At 40.3% G+C, this 16,809-nt stretch overlaps 2 protein-coding genes across 4 annotated transcripts in view; one reads left to right on the top strand and one right to left on the bottom strand.

Moving 5' to 3' along the window:
* Positions 1-2,022: 2,022 nt before the first annotated feature.
* trmt12 (tRNA methyltransferase 12 homolog) lies at positions 2,023-11,599 on the bottom strand. 2 transcript variants are annotated; one of them, XM_069171859.1, is made up of 7 exons: positions 11,430-11,599; positions 5,185-5,353; positions 4,892-5,090; positions 4,629-4,779; positions 4,401-4,510; positions 3,926-4,083; positions 2,023-2,871 (listed from the first exon to the last, which is right to left on the bottom strand). In XM_069171859.1, the coding sequence occupies exons 1-7, from the start codon at positions 11,465-11,467 to the stop codon at positions 2,506-2,508; spliced, it is 1,191 nt and encodes a 396-aa protein (XP_069027960.1). In that variant the 5' UTR covers positions 11,468-11,599; the 3' UTR covers positions 2,023-2,505. The 2 variants fall into 2 exon arrangements, with proteins under 2 accessions (XP_069027960.1, XP_069027959.1); XM_069171858.1 differs by lacking the exon at positions 11,430-11,599 and adding an exon at positions 5,527-6,089.
* The window catches only part of zdhhc9 (zinc finger DHHC-type palmitoyltransferase 9), a 29,444-nt gene continuing 20,354 nt past the window's right edge, over positions 7,720-16,809 (top strand). The window contains exon 1 of one of the 2 annotated variants that reach the window (XM_069171860.1): positions 7,720-8,544. In XM_069171860.1, the coding sequence (XP_069027961.1) occupies positions 8,381-8,544 (164 nt within the window). In that variant the 5' untranslated portion in view covers positions 7,720-8,380. The remainder of the gene's footprint in view (positions 8,545-16,809) is intronic. The other variant, XM_069171861.1, reaches the window with a different exon arrangement.

The raw sequence follows: 16,809 nt of genomic DNA, 5'->3' as shown, positions 1-16,809 counted from the left end.
CGTCCGCCGAAACTGTTTTCTTTTTGTTTGGAAACTTGAAGCAACGGGAAGTGCTTGGCTTTAGTTTTTTTTTCTTGTTCCTGTTGGACAAAAAGTTAACTGAATCAGGCGGGAAACGAGTGAAAATCTTTATACAAGCAAATACAGGAAACTATTTAATGCTGCTGAGATGGCGACTTCTTCTTATAGGCTACTATGCCATTATTTGTTGTCAGTAGTGGAACGTAAAAGTAGGTACATTTACTCAAGTGGCCTACAATACTTGAGTACAAATTTGTACTTGTACTTTACTTGAGTATTTCCAAGTAATGCAACTTTATACACTATATCTCAGAGGCAAATACTGTACTTTTTACTCCACTACATTTGTCTGGCAGCTTTAGTTTGATACTACTTACTTTTAAGATTACGGTCCTTTCTGTCCAATGAAAACAATCAAAATGTCCAAATTTGTCGATTTTGAATTTGACATTTTCTGATAAACTGGAAGATTAGACGTTCTTACTTTTTAAGCTAAACAAAAAACCTTTTAAATCCCACCTGGATTTACTGGAAATTGCTTTTCTGAGCTTGTTGACTTTTTTTTAGAGATACGACGTTCTTACCGAATAATATTGACACAAATAATCATAGAGGATGTGATGCATTGCTGTAGATTAAACTAACAACTAACAGTGCATAAGAAAGGTATTGAATGCAGGACTTTAAGTTGTAGTGGAACGTTTTCAGTGTGTGGTTTCAGTACTTTTACTTAAATAAAGGACCTGAATACTTCTTAAACCACTGTTTGTTTTTAGGGTGTATGCAAAGGTATGAAAGAACAACACGATGCAAAGCAAATTATCACTGGGTCTATAAAACCTCCCAGTAAAGTAACAACAGTTTTGAAGCCTCATTGCAGCAGGTGTCATTTCAATATATGACAAATCTCAGACATATAATAGGTTTGAGACAGTTAATTTATCCTTTTTGGCAGAAAAGAATACCTCCTTTATATTACTTAATTTCTCATTTAAGTATGAATGATGAAAATGACTTGCATATAAATAAATAAATGTATAAATAAATACATACATTTAAAAAAAAAAAATACAATCTGCTGTTGAAAAAGAACTGTTTGCAATCCTGATTAATTAAATGTGTGTGGCCGAATGCTACAACTGGGTAGAAATGGACGGAGAAAACTCAGCATTCACCCAGATATGTCTGTTAAATAAGGCTTTTTTTTGGCTAGTTGCACAAATATACATCTTGTGTTTTAATCCCCTGCTACCTCCACAGCAGACACAGATGGATGAAAAAGGAAAAATAACATGTCAGTCCACCACGAGCTACCAGAACCGCTTCATTACTCCTTGGCATTGATTTCTACTGGAAGGATAAACCTCATTCATCCAGAAGATATTCCCTTATTTGGGTCCAAACCTCTCATATCTATTCAACTGTGTTCAGACCTGTTGACTGTGAAGATCATATCATATGAATCACATAACTTCCACACTCATGAAACCTTTCATTGACCTCTCTGTTTGGAAGCTTCTTTCTGCCTCTTCACTCGTTTATTTGGGCGTCTCCTTTAATTCAGTTGTGTCTAAGCAGAAATTCCAAAGATATATTGAATACTGTATCTTTACATGTTTCTGTCTTATTTCTTGAAGAGGTTAATATTTAGAATCATGCCAAATATGTGAGTACTGTAGTTTAATAGGAAGGATATTGTAGTTTAAGAACTTAATCTCACATAGCCAGATCTAACTCTTTATGTTTTGCTAGAGCTGAAGAATGGTCTGACTGCACCCTTGTATTATTCTGGAATAGGGGGGAAAATCCTCTCTGCTTCTTTGTATGAATTTAAACCAATTCCAATCGCCTTAGTCTAGGATGCAGTGGCGGTACCCTTACAAAATAGGGTCAGGGGGGAATTTGTTTCGGTGGAACATTTGCATGTGGGGAGGTGAGTCCTGGCATTAAAATGTTTAAATCCCTGCAAAAGACCAAAACAAACAAGCAAGCAAGTTATGATCCTACTCTTTATTAAAACTTGCCATTTTCAACATGTAGGCTGCTGATTGGAGGTTGTTGTTGTTGTTTCCCATTGCTATGGAGATTTGTAAAAATGGTAACACATGGATAGTAGAAAAGGAGGAGAATGTTGCCTGAGTTAGTTGGCCAGTGGTAGGTTTACTCCAACATCCTACATCCAGTGAATCAGGCTAGAAGTCTGGTGATCGAACACAACCATGTGCACCAGTGACCAACAAATAAGGCTGTGGTTGTAGTATCCCTGGACAGCTGCCATATGTGATTAGAGGAACATAATCATAAGGCAGAATTTGAGCACAATCCACTTTTCCTGGATAAATAAAAATTTATAAAAACACTGCAGCAGCTCATTTCCCAACCTGACGGTCAAACCAGATACTTTAGTGTTCGGTTGCTCTGGAAACTTCTATTTCCTCTCTAGAATAAAGCAACTGCAGCAGCATCTGTGATCACATCTTTAATTCAGGACGGTCTGCATTCCAAGTCCAGCACAACGTGGTGAACATGAGGCGCGTATGACTTTACATGCTCTATGTGCTGGATGGCCGTTGTCCACAGTGCACCAGAGAGGTCCCTTAAAAGAGAAGCGATGTGGTTTGCTGTGTCATCGGCCCAGGCCTGCCACACCTCCATGTCGGCTTTCTTCCCAGAATCCCTCTGGGTGCCATCGTTGGCTGCAGTGTTCTGTGACGGCGAGGTCACGTTCTGGTGAATGTGTAAAATGCCACCAGTCGTTCTCTTCAGCAGGCGACAGGCAACCAGCCAGCCGTCCTCAGAGCTCGGTATGAGACCCAGGTTTACACGGTCAGCAACATCACGCAGTTTGAGCTGAAAAAAAAAGAAAAAAAAAAGTACAATAAGAAAAAGCTCTTTAATACTGTATACTAAACTCATTTTCCAAAAGCCTTTGCAACAAAGTTGATTCGATTTTTACAGCTACAGGGTTCAAAACATCTTTGAACACATGCTTCTGAGTCCTGATGAAAGCAACATTTCTTAACAATTTCTCCTTTTCTGCTGTTCTGAAACAAAGATGCAGAATAAATGATGTATAATGGGATTATAAAGCAGAGAAACTGGGATAAAATGGGATAGTACAGAACGATGAAGTGCCAAGAATGTTTTGTAATCAGTGGACATTTTTTCATGACTGCCAGAAATGTGCTTACAACTATACCAGACTTCACAAAAAGCAAACGCAAAACCAAGACTAAAGAATCAGACTGAGCAAGAAATAAAGTATCTGCTGAAACCAAAGAACACTGCAACTATTAAAAAAAATAAAAAATAATAATTGTTCTTTGGATTCTGCAAAAACATCTTTAGACTGTGAAATTAAGCCACTGGTTGTTACACAGTTATAACAGCCACAAACAGTTTGATTTGCTGTTATTTAGTTGATGTAGTCCAAGTTTCAGGGCAATTAATAGATTGAAATTTAACTCTTAGATGATGTTAGTAATGTGAGATATGGTTAAAAAAGATCACACACACCATCTCACTGACTGCTGGAATATTTATTAATTTACAACGTTCAACCTTCATCAGTAATGTGATGAATGTATTTACGTAAATATGACAAAACTCCACTCATAACATTTTGAAATCAATTGTTAAATGTTATATGTTAAATGTTAAATGTTATATCACAAAAAAACTGTGATTACAATTATGTGTCTATAGATTTAGATGCTTGTTTTATTGATCAGTGGAGATGGGGATCATCTCTGGCACCATCACTACCACTAGAGGGGGGTGAGTCAACACTTTCATCCACGCAGTGAAATACGGGGAGATGCTGGGAGACAGATCGAAGGATCTTGTATTGTGTAAACAATGAATGTAGCGCCAGAAGTAAGGATTGGATGTAAAACCACTTTACTTGGCGGTTGTCTCCGCGGTGAATCGTGCAACAGTCTGACACTCGGTTTGCTTCGAGGTTTTTCTGCAAAGCTTCGACAGCATCGGGGTTCCACTCACAGGCATGAACGTGACTGGCCTTCGCATGTACCAGATACGGGAGAGTGAAGTATCCGATACCTGATACAGATGTAATAGTTACACAACAATTTACATCATACTTCAGATTATGTTTAATTAGCATACAGCTGAAATGACATAAGACAGTTTGGTGGGTTGTGATCGCAGATGCACCTGGACTTAATTCAAAATTCAAGAAATGTCCTCAGTCTGGGACTTTGTTTATTTCATGTCCAGGAAACTTTTAACCTCCAAAAAGTGGCATTCACACAAAGTCTGTGTTATATTTTATAATACTGTACATGTGTTTATTAGTCCAAATAACGAGATGTTGAAGTACAAAAAAAGGGTTTATTTAGTATCTTGTGTTTTACTACCTGCATATAAATCCACCACAGTCTCTCCTCTGCAGTCAAATCCAGCCACGCGGAGCTTCTCCGTTATGTTTCCAGCTGAGAACATGCACCTGGTAACATCAAACTCATACCTGAAAACAAAAAAAGTGAAAGGGTGAAGAAGGTATGTTTAAGTCGTGTCATATCCCCATGACCTATTCAGTAAGTAAATCAGCAGCAAATAAAAGACTGATTATTCCTGAAATTTACCTGATACCATTGTCCACATGTTGGACCCAGCTGTGCTCTCCTAACAGCATTGTCACCTCTGGAGACCTAAATCCATCCCTGGATATTCGGCTCATCTTTGCCAGACGCTTTGCGCCCAGTCCTCTGGCTACAGCACACCATAACTGATTATCTAAATTAGTAAAAAAAAAAAAAAAAAAAAAATCAATCAATGAATGTCCAAATGAATTATGTTGTACACTTAGTGCCATAAAGAGAGGTGTGGTCAGGTTTGAGAACAGTACCCATTTTCTTCCACAGTGGCAGGGTAAAACAGTTGTCTCCCAGCAGGACGAGGTCTCCATGCCGCTGGAAGCTGTGAGGGAGGTCCCCCCTCTGCTCCTCCGTCCATCTTTCGCCACAAGACTCCAACATCTGCTGGAGGATTTTCTCCAGTTTGTTACACCTGCTCCTTCCTCTTTCTTTCTTTGATTGCAAAGGAGACTGCACAACAGGAGACACACACACAAAAAAAAGATGTCAGAGCTGCAGTATAGTGCAGTGCAATGCTAATAGTACTTCGTTCAGCTGTAATTACCTGACTCCATACTAGTTCACAAGCACTGTCTGAAGCCAACGTGGTTCTAAAAGATTGCAGATCAAGTTGTGACAGACAGGATCGTAAAACGGGTAAAAGGACTGTCCCATCTGAGTCTTTCACTAAACACAAACTCGAGTCAAGAGCTCCTTTGGACTGTAGACATCTCCTGTAAGATTAAGATGCACGGTAGATATGTCAAGACTTATTCCAAGCAGCCACAGAGAACATGTTCAAACGAAAGAGCATTTCTGTTCCCATCAGTGCCTGTGGTTCCTACGCTAGCTGCCAGCTAACTTGGCATAAGCAGATTTCTAACTCACTCACGAGATGGAAGATTACCTGGACTGCTGTGCATGACACCGGAACACACGAAGGCAAGGCACACCGCCCATTTATAGACAAACAAACAAATCCAATCTGTTCACGTTTGACGGTTTGTGAGTGATAATTTAGTCGACAACAAAAAAATTTACAGGAAGCACAACAACCAACGCATGTTTCTAGTCGGACTATTTTGCAGGACGGACGTTTGATAAAACAAAACTTTATTCAGTCAAAAAGCGGCTAAATGTCCTCCTGCGACGGTTCAAACTTTATGGCGCTGAAGAAGAACATTTTTTTAAGTTGACGGCTTTTTATTTACACTACATTTTTTTTTTGCAACTGAACGACAAACAGGGCGCAAAATCATCATGTTTATTAGTTTGAAGACGCTGCTCGTTGAAACCGATAGATGGCGACCGATTGGAGAAAACTCAGGTGAGTAATGTTAGTTAATATAATATAAAAAGGTGAAACTAAAGTAACATTAATGTTTGTCATTGCTTCTCTAACACTGACACACTTCAGATAGGCAGATTTTTTTTTAAATAGAAAATTCAATCTTGATGCAGTTTTTTTTTTTTTTTGACTTTGTAAGACACGTGACGTCAGCCCTGCTACCCTTTGTCATCTTTCCTCATGTAATGAAACGTCACGTCTAAGTATACATTTAGTGTTTTAGCTGGTGAGTTGAACCTGAATTGGCAGTTTGGTCAAAGCAACTTCTGACAGGTCATGTGTGAATAATGTCCTCCTCTTATAAAGCAACAGGGATCCTTACTGAAGGATATGTACAGTTGCCTTTCTACCTGTTGTAGATAATGTCAGGACGGACTGATAGTGAAGGACGTTTGGTTCTTTATCTGGACCGTTTATGGTCCGGCTGCCCTCTTGTTTGGCCTCTGCGTACCAACAAGGAGACTCTAACAACTGCATGACTGAGCTGAGAAAATATTTAGCCATTGCAACATTACTTTTTATGGTTTTACCCGAAGATACTTGGCACGGGACTGCAATGTATCTTGAATGACCAGCATCAACAAAACCACACAGACTTTAGATCAAAAGTTCATGCAGAGTTGACAAAACAGTTACAAAAATCAAAAAGCAGAGGTAAAGAAATGTGTCATTTAACCCAGTTTGCCTTTCTACAGGACGAGCTTAATGGGGCACAGTCAGATACCATCAGTACAAAATCAATGATGACAACCTTTCATTAAAAATGACCTTAACGTGGAAATATTTAAGCATCTTTGAGTATCCTGAAAAGTATTATTATTATTAAATATTAAGCAAGAAGCTTCCCTGACTACTTATGACATCATTACAAGTCAAACTAGCATCAAAACCTGTGCCTTTTAGCAGAAAACTGCACCAATTGATGCCAAATATGTTAAATTGTAGCCTAACTTCAGTCCTAAACTTCAGTCCTGAAAATCAACATATTGTAATTTTATGATCAGTAAAACAATCTTGTTTAAAAATTTGAGACAGTACACATCTGAATGGAGCTGTGGACAAAATATTCCTCTCCAACTCCCATTTACAGTACTGAACGCCAGCGGGAATATATTGTAAACACGTTAAAATCCCCCACAGAATTGTATTTTGCCTGACATATACTGTCGATGACATTTGTTTCACATTACGTGTTTTAGTAAATCCAGAAGTGAAAATGTCACATCACATGCTCATGTGGGAAACCAGTACCAGCTGTTTGCTCTGATTTATCATCACGATTAATCCTTTTTTCCCTTAAATTTGTATCTAAAACACAGGGACCATGCGACATCATAACAAATATCCAAAGTATTTTGGCTGAAATTGAATAAAATAAAAAGAATTTGCTCGGCCAAATTTGGAAAAGTTGAGTTGTGTTCTGTTATACACATTTTATACACATTTTCTTACATTTTACTGGCAAAAATATACATAAACCTAATATTCAAAACAAAATACTAAAAACACAGAAGATTGTAATAGTCCTGGATATGGATGTAAAGACAAACCTCTCCAGTGTTTACCTCTTCTCTCCTGAGACATTAATGCTTCTGGTTGTCTTTTACTAATTAATTTCATTAGGACACGTCTCCTCCCCTGGGCAGGAGGACAAAAGGAGCAGTTTATCATATGAATATGATCTAAACAGGACCACTAGGTATGTCCTTTGTTCCTTGTTTCCACCTGTCCTGCCCCTTTAAGATTAGACATTTCAATCTAGGCGTGTTTCCTGCTGCCATTGACTGAACCCGAGAGCTGGCATCCTGCGGGGAGAAAAAAAAAAAAAGAAAAAAAAAAAGCACATCAACCAGCTCCAGATATTCCCCTCCACACAGCCGATTATGTCGCTTCTTTTTGGGGGGATTGTTCTTTGAATGAAGGCTTCCTGGTCACGGTCACAGTCCGGTGTGTGCGAACGCGCCGCGGCTCGCCTCTACGACCATTTATGATTTATGGAGATGATATGAATGTCAACCGGTCAAGGTCCGCTCTCCCGATGCAACAGCCGCTGGACTGTCGAGCTTCTGCCGGGAAACATCTGCCGCAAGCCTTCGGAGGAATTTCTGGTAATTTGACCGTGAAAGGGGTTGAGATTATTTGTCGGAGGAAGCGCACCGTGAGGATGACCTGCTGCAGCGAACACGGGCAATAATATGGATTAGGAAACATTGATGATGTGACTGCGACACCTAAAAGGGAAAAAAAAAAATAATAAAAAAAATGCTTCCGAGCCGCCTCTCTGTGCACAAGTCTTTCAAATCCCCGAGTAAGTCCGAACAGTATTTTTAAAGAATATAAACCTCTCCATCAGTTTGGTGTCTGCGGTGTAACAACTTCCATTAAAGCCAAAGAGATCTGAAAGGAGGACACCATGTCGGCGGTGATGATAACGCGGAAGGTGCGAAAATGGGAGAAGCTCCCGGGAAAAAACACTTTCTGCTGCGACGGACGGGTGATGATGGCCCGGCAGAAGGGAGTCTTCTACCTGACCCTCTTCCTCATCGTCGGGACCTGCTCTCTATTCTTCGCTTTCGAGTAAGTCGAAATATAGATTGTGTAAAAAAAAAAAAAATCTGCTCCACAAGTCTTTATAACTCACTCTGCCTTTTTCCAACACAAAAATCCAAAGTATTTCTATAGCTGCCAGTCCAGAGACTATATCCTTATCCAACTATTCCCAACTCGATCACTTAATCGATTAGTCATAAGAAACTCAAATCTGCAACTGTTATAATAAAAGGTTTATTCATTTTCAGTCAATTTTTAATAATACATAAAACCCCAAAGTTTCTTAACAAAACACGTGAAGACATCTCTTTGGCTTCTGGGGCCTTGTGATGGATATTTTTCAGCAACAATTAATCGTTTAAATTGAGAAAAAAAAAATCTGCATTATTTGTAAATGAAAATATTTGTTGCAAAATGCTGCAAGTATTTTCATAATTGGTCAAGGTGGTGATTATTTTCTCAATCACAAATGTCAGACAGCAGCGAGAAATAAATCTGTACTTCCCACAACTCGAGGCCATGTGTTGAAATAGCTTGTTTTATCAAGCAACTAAATTCAAATATCTTCAGGCCACTATTGTGTATTACAAATTAATAAGTCCTCACATTGAACCAGTAAACATTTGTTGTAAATAGCTGCTTACAGTTGTTCATCTCAATCATTTCTGTTGTCTGCAGTTGGTCTTCCTGATGTGTTCAGTCCTATTAAAGGGATATTGGATTTTTGTTAGCTTCTACTTAATGGGCTTCCTCGGATCAGTGTTTCCTTGTGCAGTCTCACTGTAAGCTGATCTGTAACCTCCTGTATGGCCTTCATTTGTAACAAGACTTTGTGTTTGATAACTGTGGATCCATGTCCTGTTTGTCAAATATCCACTCCCTGCTAGAGAAAAGGTTTACGACTGACCACATACTGAGGCGTTTAATATTTAATGAGCTGAGCTGTCCGGCTTTGCGTCTGGTTTGAGAAAGGAAAGCCGCCTTTCTTGCTGTTGTCTCAGCAGTTCTGTCTTCATCCACTACTCCCACAACCCGGTGGACACATTATCCCTGCAAACACTGCCCACCTGCTCAGATTCAGCATGTGAACCCAGATCCTGCTCTCACTTCAGGCCGCACAGACGACTGTTCTTAAAACGATAAAGCAGCGCTGCTTACACTTTCTCTCTGCGTCCTTTCTATTTCTTCTTCTGTCTTTCTTTACCGGCCACTTTATAAGTGACACATAACGCACGATGATCTGGCAGAAAATCCTGCAGTGTAACACGGTAACCCCTCTCCACTGTGGGCGTGTATGCAGCTACCAGGCCAGATGGATTTGGAGCGTAGCATAGCAGAGAGGAGAAGTAGCTGCTCTCGCATGGTGCCAGGCCCTTCCCATCTCAGTCTGCCCTGCACGTTAATGGCCTCCTGCTTTTCCTTTGAGCCTGGACAGAAGGAGCGTTTGTCAGGCTTGGAGCGCAGAGGGGCAGAGATGATGCCGCTCACACTGATCACCCAGAGCTCGGTGGAGGCATTGTGATGACTAATGGCTGGAGGGTCGTTAGATAGCTATGTTCGTATTACAGCAGAATGAAATTATGCGGCGTCTGGGGGGGATGATATTGAAGTTGAGATTGGATCCAGACAAACATGGGGGTTATTGTCAAACTCTCCATTACAAGCAGATACATATCTGATTTAAATCCGCCTTCTGCTGGGAGGCTTTGAGGTTTAATGGATTCACAAACTGGCCATTTGTAACGATGTCTAATAGAAGCATTGAAGCACTAAGTCCAGGATTTTGTAGGTTGTGGAATCGCATATTTTCAGATCGTATCTGCAACCAATGCCTATTTTTCTAATTATTAATCAGCTGAATATGTTCTCAATAAATCGCTAAATAATTTTTCTTATAAGCCTAAAATGAGATTTTTAGAGTTCTTGTTTTGTCCGAACAACAGCCTAAAACCCAAATACATTCAGTTTACCTCAAAGATAGGCAGCAAATCTTAAGAATGTTTGGCAATTTTTTGCGACCAGCATGGCTTTATGTCGTTGATTGATCCACCACTTTAGCCCAGACATAAATAGCAACTGTTAAATGGGTTGCTACTAGGCTTGCTGCTAAGTTTGGTACAGAATTGATTCCTATCCCTTTGTTGATCCCCTGACTTTTACTCGAGCGCTACCATGGTGTCCAAAATCTTTATTGTCCCTTACTTTGGTTCATAAATAAATATTTGCAAATCTAATTCCTGACAGCCTCAGTTGTGTTATGAAACATTAACATGGTAACACACTAACACACTAACACACTAAGCTAATTTTAGCTTAGGTTAGCCATTGTCCAGCCATTGTCCAGCCCAGTATTACGGAAAAGTGTGTAATCAACCAACCAGCCCTGAAGACGATAGAAAAGTCGACACTGGTCATGTGATGAACGTCGTGTGATGGAAATCATCACTGTAGGTTAAAACATCGGACTTTCACCCCGGACACCAAGGTTTGAGTTTGAGAACAATGTGGATTTCTTTAAAGAAATCTCCTCCTAACCGTAACCACGTGGTTTTCTTGGCAAAACAAAACTGTGAAACTGACACGGTGACCTCTAGTGGACTGATGGGTGTACTTCATGCGTTAGTGTGACGCCGGGATGTCTTGTCATTATGTTAGCATGCTGACGTGAGCATTTAGACCAAGTGTAAGCCCAATAAGACTACGAATAAGACACAGCATTGTTCCACTCATTCTGTATAGTCGACAATCAGTTTCCTGCCAGTCTACTAATCAATAAATGTACAATACAGTTAGCAAATCGCTGTTCTAAAGCACCGAACAATGGTGACCAGAGGTGGTCAAAAACATAAATTATTGCTGATTAAAAACTGAACTGTAGTCTAATACACACACAAATAGAGTTGATTCCTCACGTGAGAGCGTGAGGTTCAGCTCTGCTGCACCGTGACATCGATGGGAGAATAGAGAGGGCAGTGTCCCGGCGTCGGCTGGCTCATATCCAACACCAGCGGAGCAGACACTTTTATCACCAGCCATCGGCACCTCGTGCAGGGAGACCTCTCTGCACTTTAATTTGTGCTAAATTGCGGAAACGAGCATCCGAATACACAAATGAAAAGACTCATTCGGAGCAAGTAAACAAATTAGTCACTGAAGAGGTGGGCCCGGCCTGTTTTTTTCCCTTGCTGGCCAGAATTAATTTCAGGACTGTATGTTCTTTCCCAGTTGGTTTTGTGCCTGCCCAGTATGTTCTGATCCTTTTGATAATGTGGTTTTACATAAACTGGGAATCACATGCTTTGTCAGGTATATATGTGCAAAAGGCTTCCTCACAGTTGGTGGTTTGGTTCCTATTTGCCCATCTCTGTAGATGTGTGTGTATGTGCATATGTGCATGCGGACAGCCGCCTATGGAGCTTGGACGAAGAGATTGGAACACAAGGACAGTGTGTCATCTGTCTGTCCACCGCAGGACACCCAGCTACGACGCCAGAGAAGCATATGTGCATGCAATGAAGCAGATTTTTTTCTGTGTGCGTATTGGTGCTGTATGTACTCCCATACATATGGTGGTGGTGTTCAGCGGGTCGGACTGACCACACATCCTCTATTCATCTTGATGAAATGTGAAGGTGTCATAAAAGAGTAAGAGTGCAGGGCTGAGCCTGCAGAGCGAGCAGCTGCAGTCAGAGCAGATCTGTAACCAAACCCCGAGCCTCTCTCAGCATCCAACCCCACCCTGTCTCCCCGTCAGCCAATCAGAACACGGCTTCCGGACGAGGCTAAATGAGCAATAACATGATTTATGCCTTATTCAGAGTACATGATCCACTTACAGTAACAGTGATCTTCAGGCTTTGTTCTCTGGAAGCTTCCCTGCCAGGAGGAGAGTGCTGCTCCTCTGTGGATGATGAAATTATGTATTTTTGCCCACATCCTCATACAGGGAGTGAAATATTTATGATTCCTTTCCATTTGTTTGGTTTAGAATAGATAAATAGAGATGGATGCCTCTTCTCGACTCATGATGTTAAGTCAGTTTTATTGGTAGTATTTTTTTGTTGGGGCTGAAAGTAAAAAAAAAATCTGCTTTCTCATTAGTCTTGATTTCACTTATGAAATATTCTATGATGTAAAATCTGTGATCCTCTTTTTAATCCTGGTAAAAGGTCTGTAACCGTGGCTCTAATGTTTCATCTCTCTCATAGTATTTAAATGTTGCATAACAAGGAAGGCTGATGTAAACCAAAGGCCGCAGTGTGCCATTACATTAGAGAAAGGATGGATGTAGTTTCTGGCTACCTGCATTAGGAGATTCAAGCACAATTTGAGATGTGTGTTAAAAAACTTTTTTTTAATACAGTGGACTGAATATTTTTTAATACAGAGGTCTTTAAGATTGTGGAAATTTCCTCAGATGAATCTGTACATATTGTTCATTGAGCTTCTTTTCAAAGACTGTCAGGTGTTTATCCTCAGAAACAACAAACTGGAGAAGCGTGATTTCATTTGTGGAAAATCACAATTTTGTCCGCAATTTCTGCTACGGAGGGATGTTTGAAAGCTCTTCAGACGTTGAGTTGTTCTCCTTTTGTATCCTGAGGAGGAGAGGGGGCAAGTAGAGTTTGCAAGCTTTTGTTTTTTTCTCTCCAGCAGTGCCCCAGAAGCAGGCCAAGTCACAGTCTCCAGATGTTTGGATGACAGAGGGCTGTTACTGTGAAGCCCTGCTGTTCAGCTGCCTGCACAGCAAGTACATAATTCATTTGCAGTATGATTCATGCAGTACGGCAACAGCTTACAACTGTTAAGTATTAACAAAGGAAGAGCTTGAAATGTTCAACAAAGGTAAAATGTCATGAGCCCCGATGCATGACACGGTGACGTATTAATCCAGAGTTCAGAGGTTTTATTGCTAAGACGTTGAAGTGATTTAAATGCGGCGATATCCCTACTTTAGGAGCTGCTCATCTCTGAGCTCGTGTCATCCCGTGTTAAGAGGGGGAATCCCCTGCTTCAGTCTGCAGTCGACACACCCTAAAGCATCTCATGCCCACCGCACGCACACACGTGTAGGATATTTTATGACGTAATTGTTTTATATATTCAGTGTGATTGTTGTCGTTCATGACCACATGACCAGAAGGTTTTTAAGCCAAAATGGTCCTCAGACCTAATGTCCACTCTTTAATGGTTTTGTGACATTTGTGTAGGGGCCCAATAAATAAACAAAACAGGATATAGTATATGACCAGATTTAAGTTGCGTTGTCGGTCAGAAGAAGACTGAAGTATGATAACAGTATATTTATGTGGCATGGTTTTTAATTTATAGTTTTAAACCAGGTTACAGTAAACATATCTCCTTTTAAATGTGATGTACGTTGACTCCGCCCAAATCAGCAACCAATATGACTAACAGTTATAGTTACAGATTATGAATAATTGGATTTATTTTTTTGAAATGTGGAAAGACGACTGGTGTAGTCCACTGAGCAGGATTTGTTTAAGTTTTTTGAGCGTATGGGTGCTAATACGTTGTCCCAGCTCCAAATAGTCACTGATAGAAGTAGAATTAAAATCCTTTACCCAAGTAAAAGTAGATACCACTGTTATGACCTCACTTAAGTATCAAGGGGAACAGAAGGAGTAACATAGAGGTGGCACAAAACCTTTTCAACAAGGGAACTTAAACTGCCAAGAAAAGGCTGCTACAACACTTTAAAGTAACAATCAGAAATACTTACTTCCAGAAAGTGTTGCATAATAATTACAAGTGTAGAAATGGAAGTCAGGTTCTCCAAGAGCAAATATAATATACCAAAAAAAAAAAATATCACTCAGGCTGGAAAATAAAAAGCTTCAAGGTCTACAGAATCAAATAGCCATTGCAAACAGAGTTGTACCAAGAAGACACAGATTCTCACGACACTCGAGACACACCTCAGAGACCAAAAGACAGAGCTGTGATTCTACGGGTTTAGATACAGCAATACACACGTCTGCGTGGCAGACCTGGAACACAGTGTTTGTGTGTGAGAGAGACATTTTTCCTCCAACATGAAGCCAGCAAAAATTCAGCAGACGTAACAACCATCCATCCCAATCTTGATCTAAACCCGCTTTATCGCGGATAAGGTCTCTACAGCCTATCCCGGCGCACTTCGTCCAAAGGTTGGGGTACACCCAAGTCAGGTTGCCGGTCCGTCACAGGGCCAACACAGACAGACAGACAACCATTCACACTCACATTCACAGCCAATTTGAAATCACCAACGTAAAGTAATACACGCGTATTTGGACTGTCAGAGGAAGCCGGAGCGTCCGGAGAAAAGCCTCGCAGGCACGTGGAGAACATGTTAACTTAAAAAAATGTAACAACCACATGTAAAAATACTTGAATACAAGAAAAAGACTGCATTAAGAAATTTTACAGTAAAACTACAGTAAAAGGTATTATATAATATGTATTTTAAAGGTAAAACTACTGACCATGTGAGCAAAATGGACTCTTTCTCTATATTACAATATTATAGAAGATATCATATTATAGTATTTACATTTTGATTATAAGTTAAGTGTTAAAGGAATACTTTTGAGACATTTTGAGAACATGTCTTTGCTTTCTTGCTGAAAATGTTATGAGAACATTGACACTACTAATATGTTATTGGTAAATTTAAAGCTACAGTCAGGAGCAGCTTAGCTTAGCATAAAGACTAGAAACTGTGGGAAACAGCTCACATGGCTCTGTCCAAAGGTAACAAAATCTGCTTGACAACACCACCAAAGCTCATAAATAACGTTCAGAAAGTCAACAATAGTCCAGCACACACTCCCCCTAAAACTACAAACTGTTGTTTTCATGTTTTCATCCAAACAAGATGTAACTTGTAATTAGCTTTAGCGGTGCCGGCAGGCAGATATTAAGAGGCAGGAGGTTGAGTCAGGAAGAGAGGGAGCAGTGTAAGCGGCATGTGAGTGTCATGTAGCGCTGAGATTGATGGCCCTGCCCTCATGGACGCAGAACCGGATTAAATCCGGTTTTTCTGCTGCCTCTGTGGTGACTGATGAACACTTGCAGCGTCACTGTGCCAGCAACACCCTGCTCCCCAATAGTAAAGGAAGTGGTCACATCCTGGAAGGACATGGGGGGGGGGGGGGCTTAATGGGAAGCGATGATAGAGTGTGTCTCCAATACCTACCAGTCATCATTATGGGAATTACACTTCATCGACAGACTGCATCCCCTCAGCCGGAGCCCTGCTCTCTGCCGTCTCTGCATTAACAAATGGGACGAGAACATTTCACAGGCCCGCACTGTGGAAATTTCTATTGATCTGATCTCTGCTCCTCGTTTCCATTAGTGTGAGAAAGACCCTGCAGGAAAACTGCTCAGACCAGTCCGGCAGGTGTTGCGTGTGTGTGTTGTTGTCTCGTCAGTGCTCAGGTACGCTGGCGTACGTGGTTTGTCTTTGTGCAACTAAACAGGTGGACTTTGTTCTTTGTCAAGTGGTGCTGACTGACAGGTTTTTATTCAGCTACATCCCTTCAAGTTCCTCTCAGCTGTGTGTGTGTGTGTGTGTGTGTGTGTGTGTGTGTGCAGCACGAATGGCAATAATAACCAGACAATACAAAAACAAACTGTGACACTATAGTAGATAAATACATGGCAGTCAAATCACTTGTCCTATTAGAAATCATATATATACAGAGTTGCTTGAAAGTTTGTGAAGATATTTCTGCATGAAAATGATCTAAAAAAAATCATCAGATTTGATACATCACATTGATACTGACGTGAAAGAACGGCCACGGTTGTAAAAGTGCAGGTCTGATCAATGAAAGACCAGAAACTGTCACCCAGTATTAAAACTACCATCATGTCTGAGGTTTGGTTTCAAGCAGTTTTGGCTGCTCAGAATTATTCATAAGTCATTTATGGAACAGTATATGCAGCGTCGAGGCTGATATGTGATCCAGATAAATGGCTGTTGTCCATAAGGAATATTACTTTGCATACAAATACAAAATTACAAATGCATCTTGTGATTTAATGTTGAAAAATACTGTAAAAATCCAAATGAATCATATGTAAAACTGCATTTACTGATTATTACTTGTCTCTGAAGTTTCCAATTATTTTCTCTTGCAATCAAATAATCATTGGGTCAATAAAACGTCCACATTTCTGTCCACATAAAGTTTCAATGGTTCACATTTGTGTCTCCCGTGTAATGAAGCACAGCGCGTGGGCAGTTTTATGCATGACATACAGTAAAAAGTTAGTGTTGCT

This window comes from Embiotoca jacksoni, unplaced genomic scaffold (genome assembly GCF_022577435.1).
Source record: "Embiotoca jacksoni isolate LCO1_2020_lvr unplaced genomic scaffold, fEmbJac1.0.p SCAF_5, whole genome shotgun sequence".
In the NCBI taxonomy this organism is placed as follows: Eukaryota; Metazoa; Chordata; class Actinopteri; family Embiotocidae; genus Embiotoca; species Embiotoca jacksoni.
This window is presented reverse-complemented; position numbering and strand designations above follow the sequence as displayed.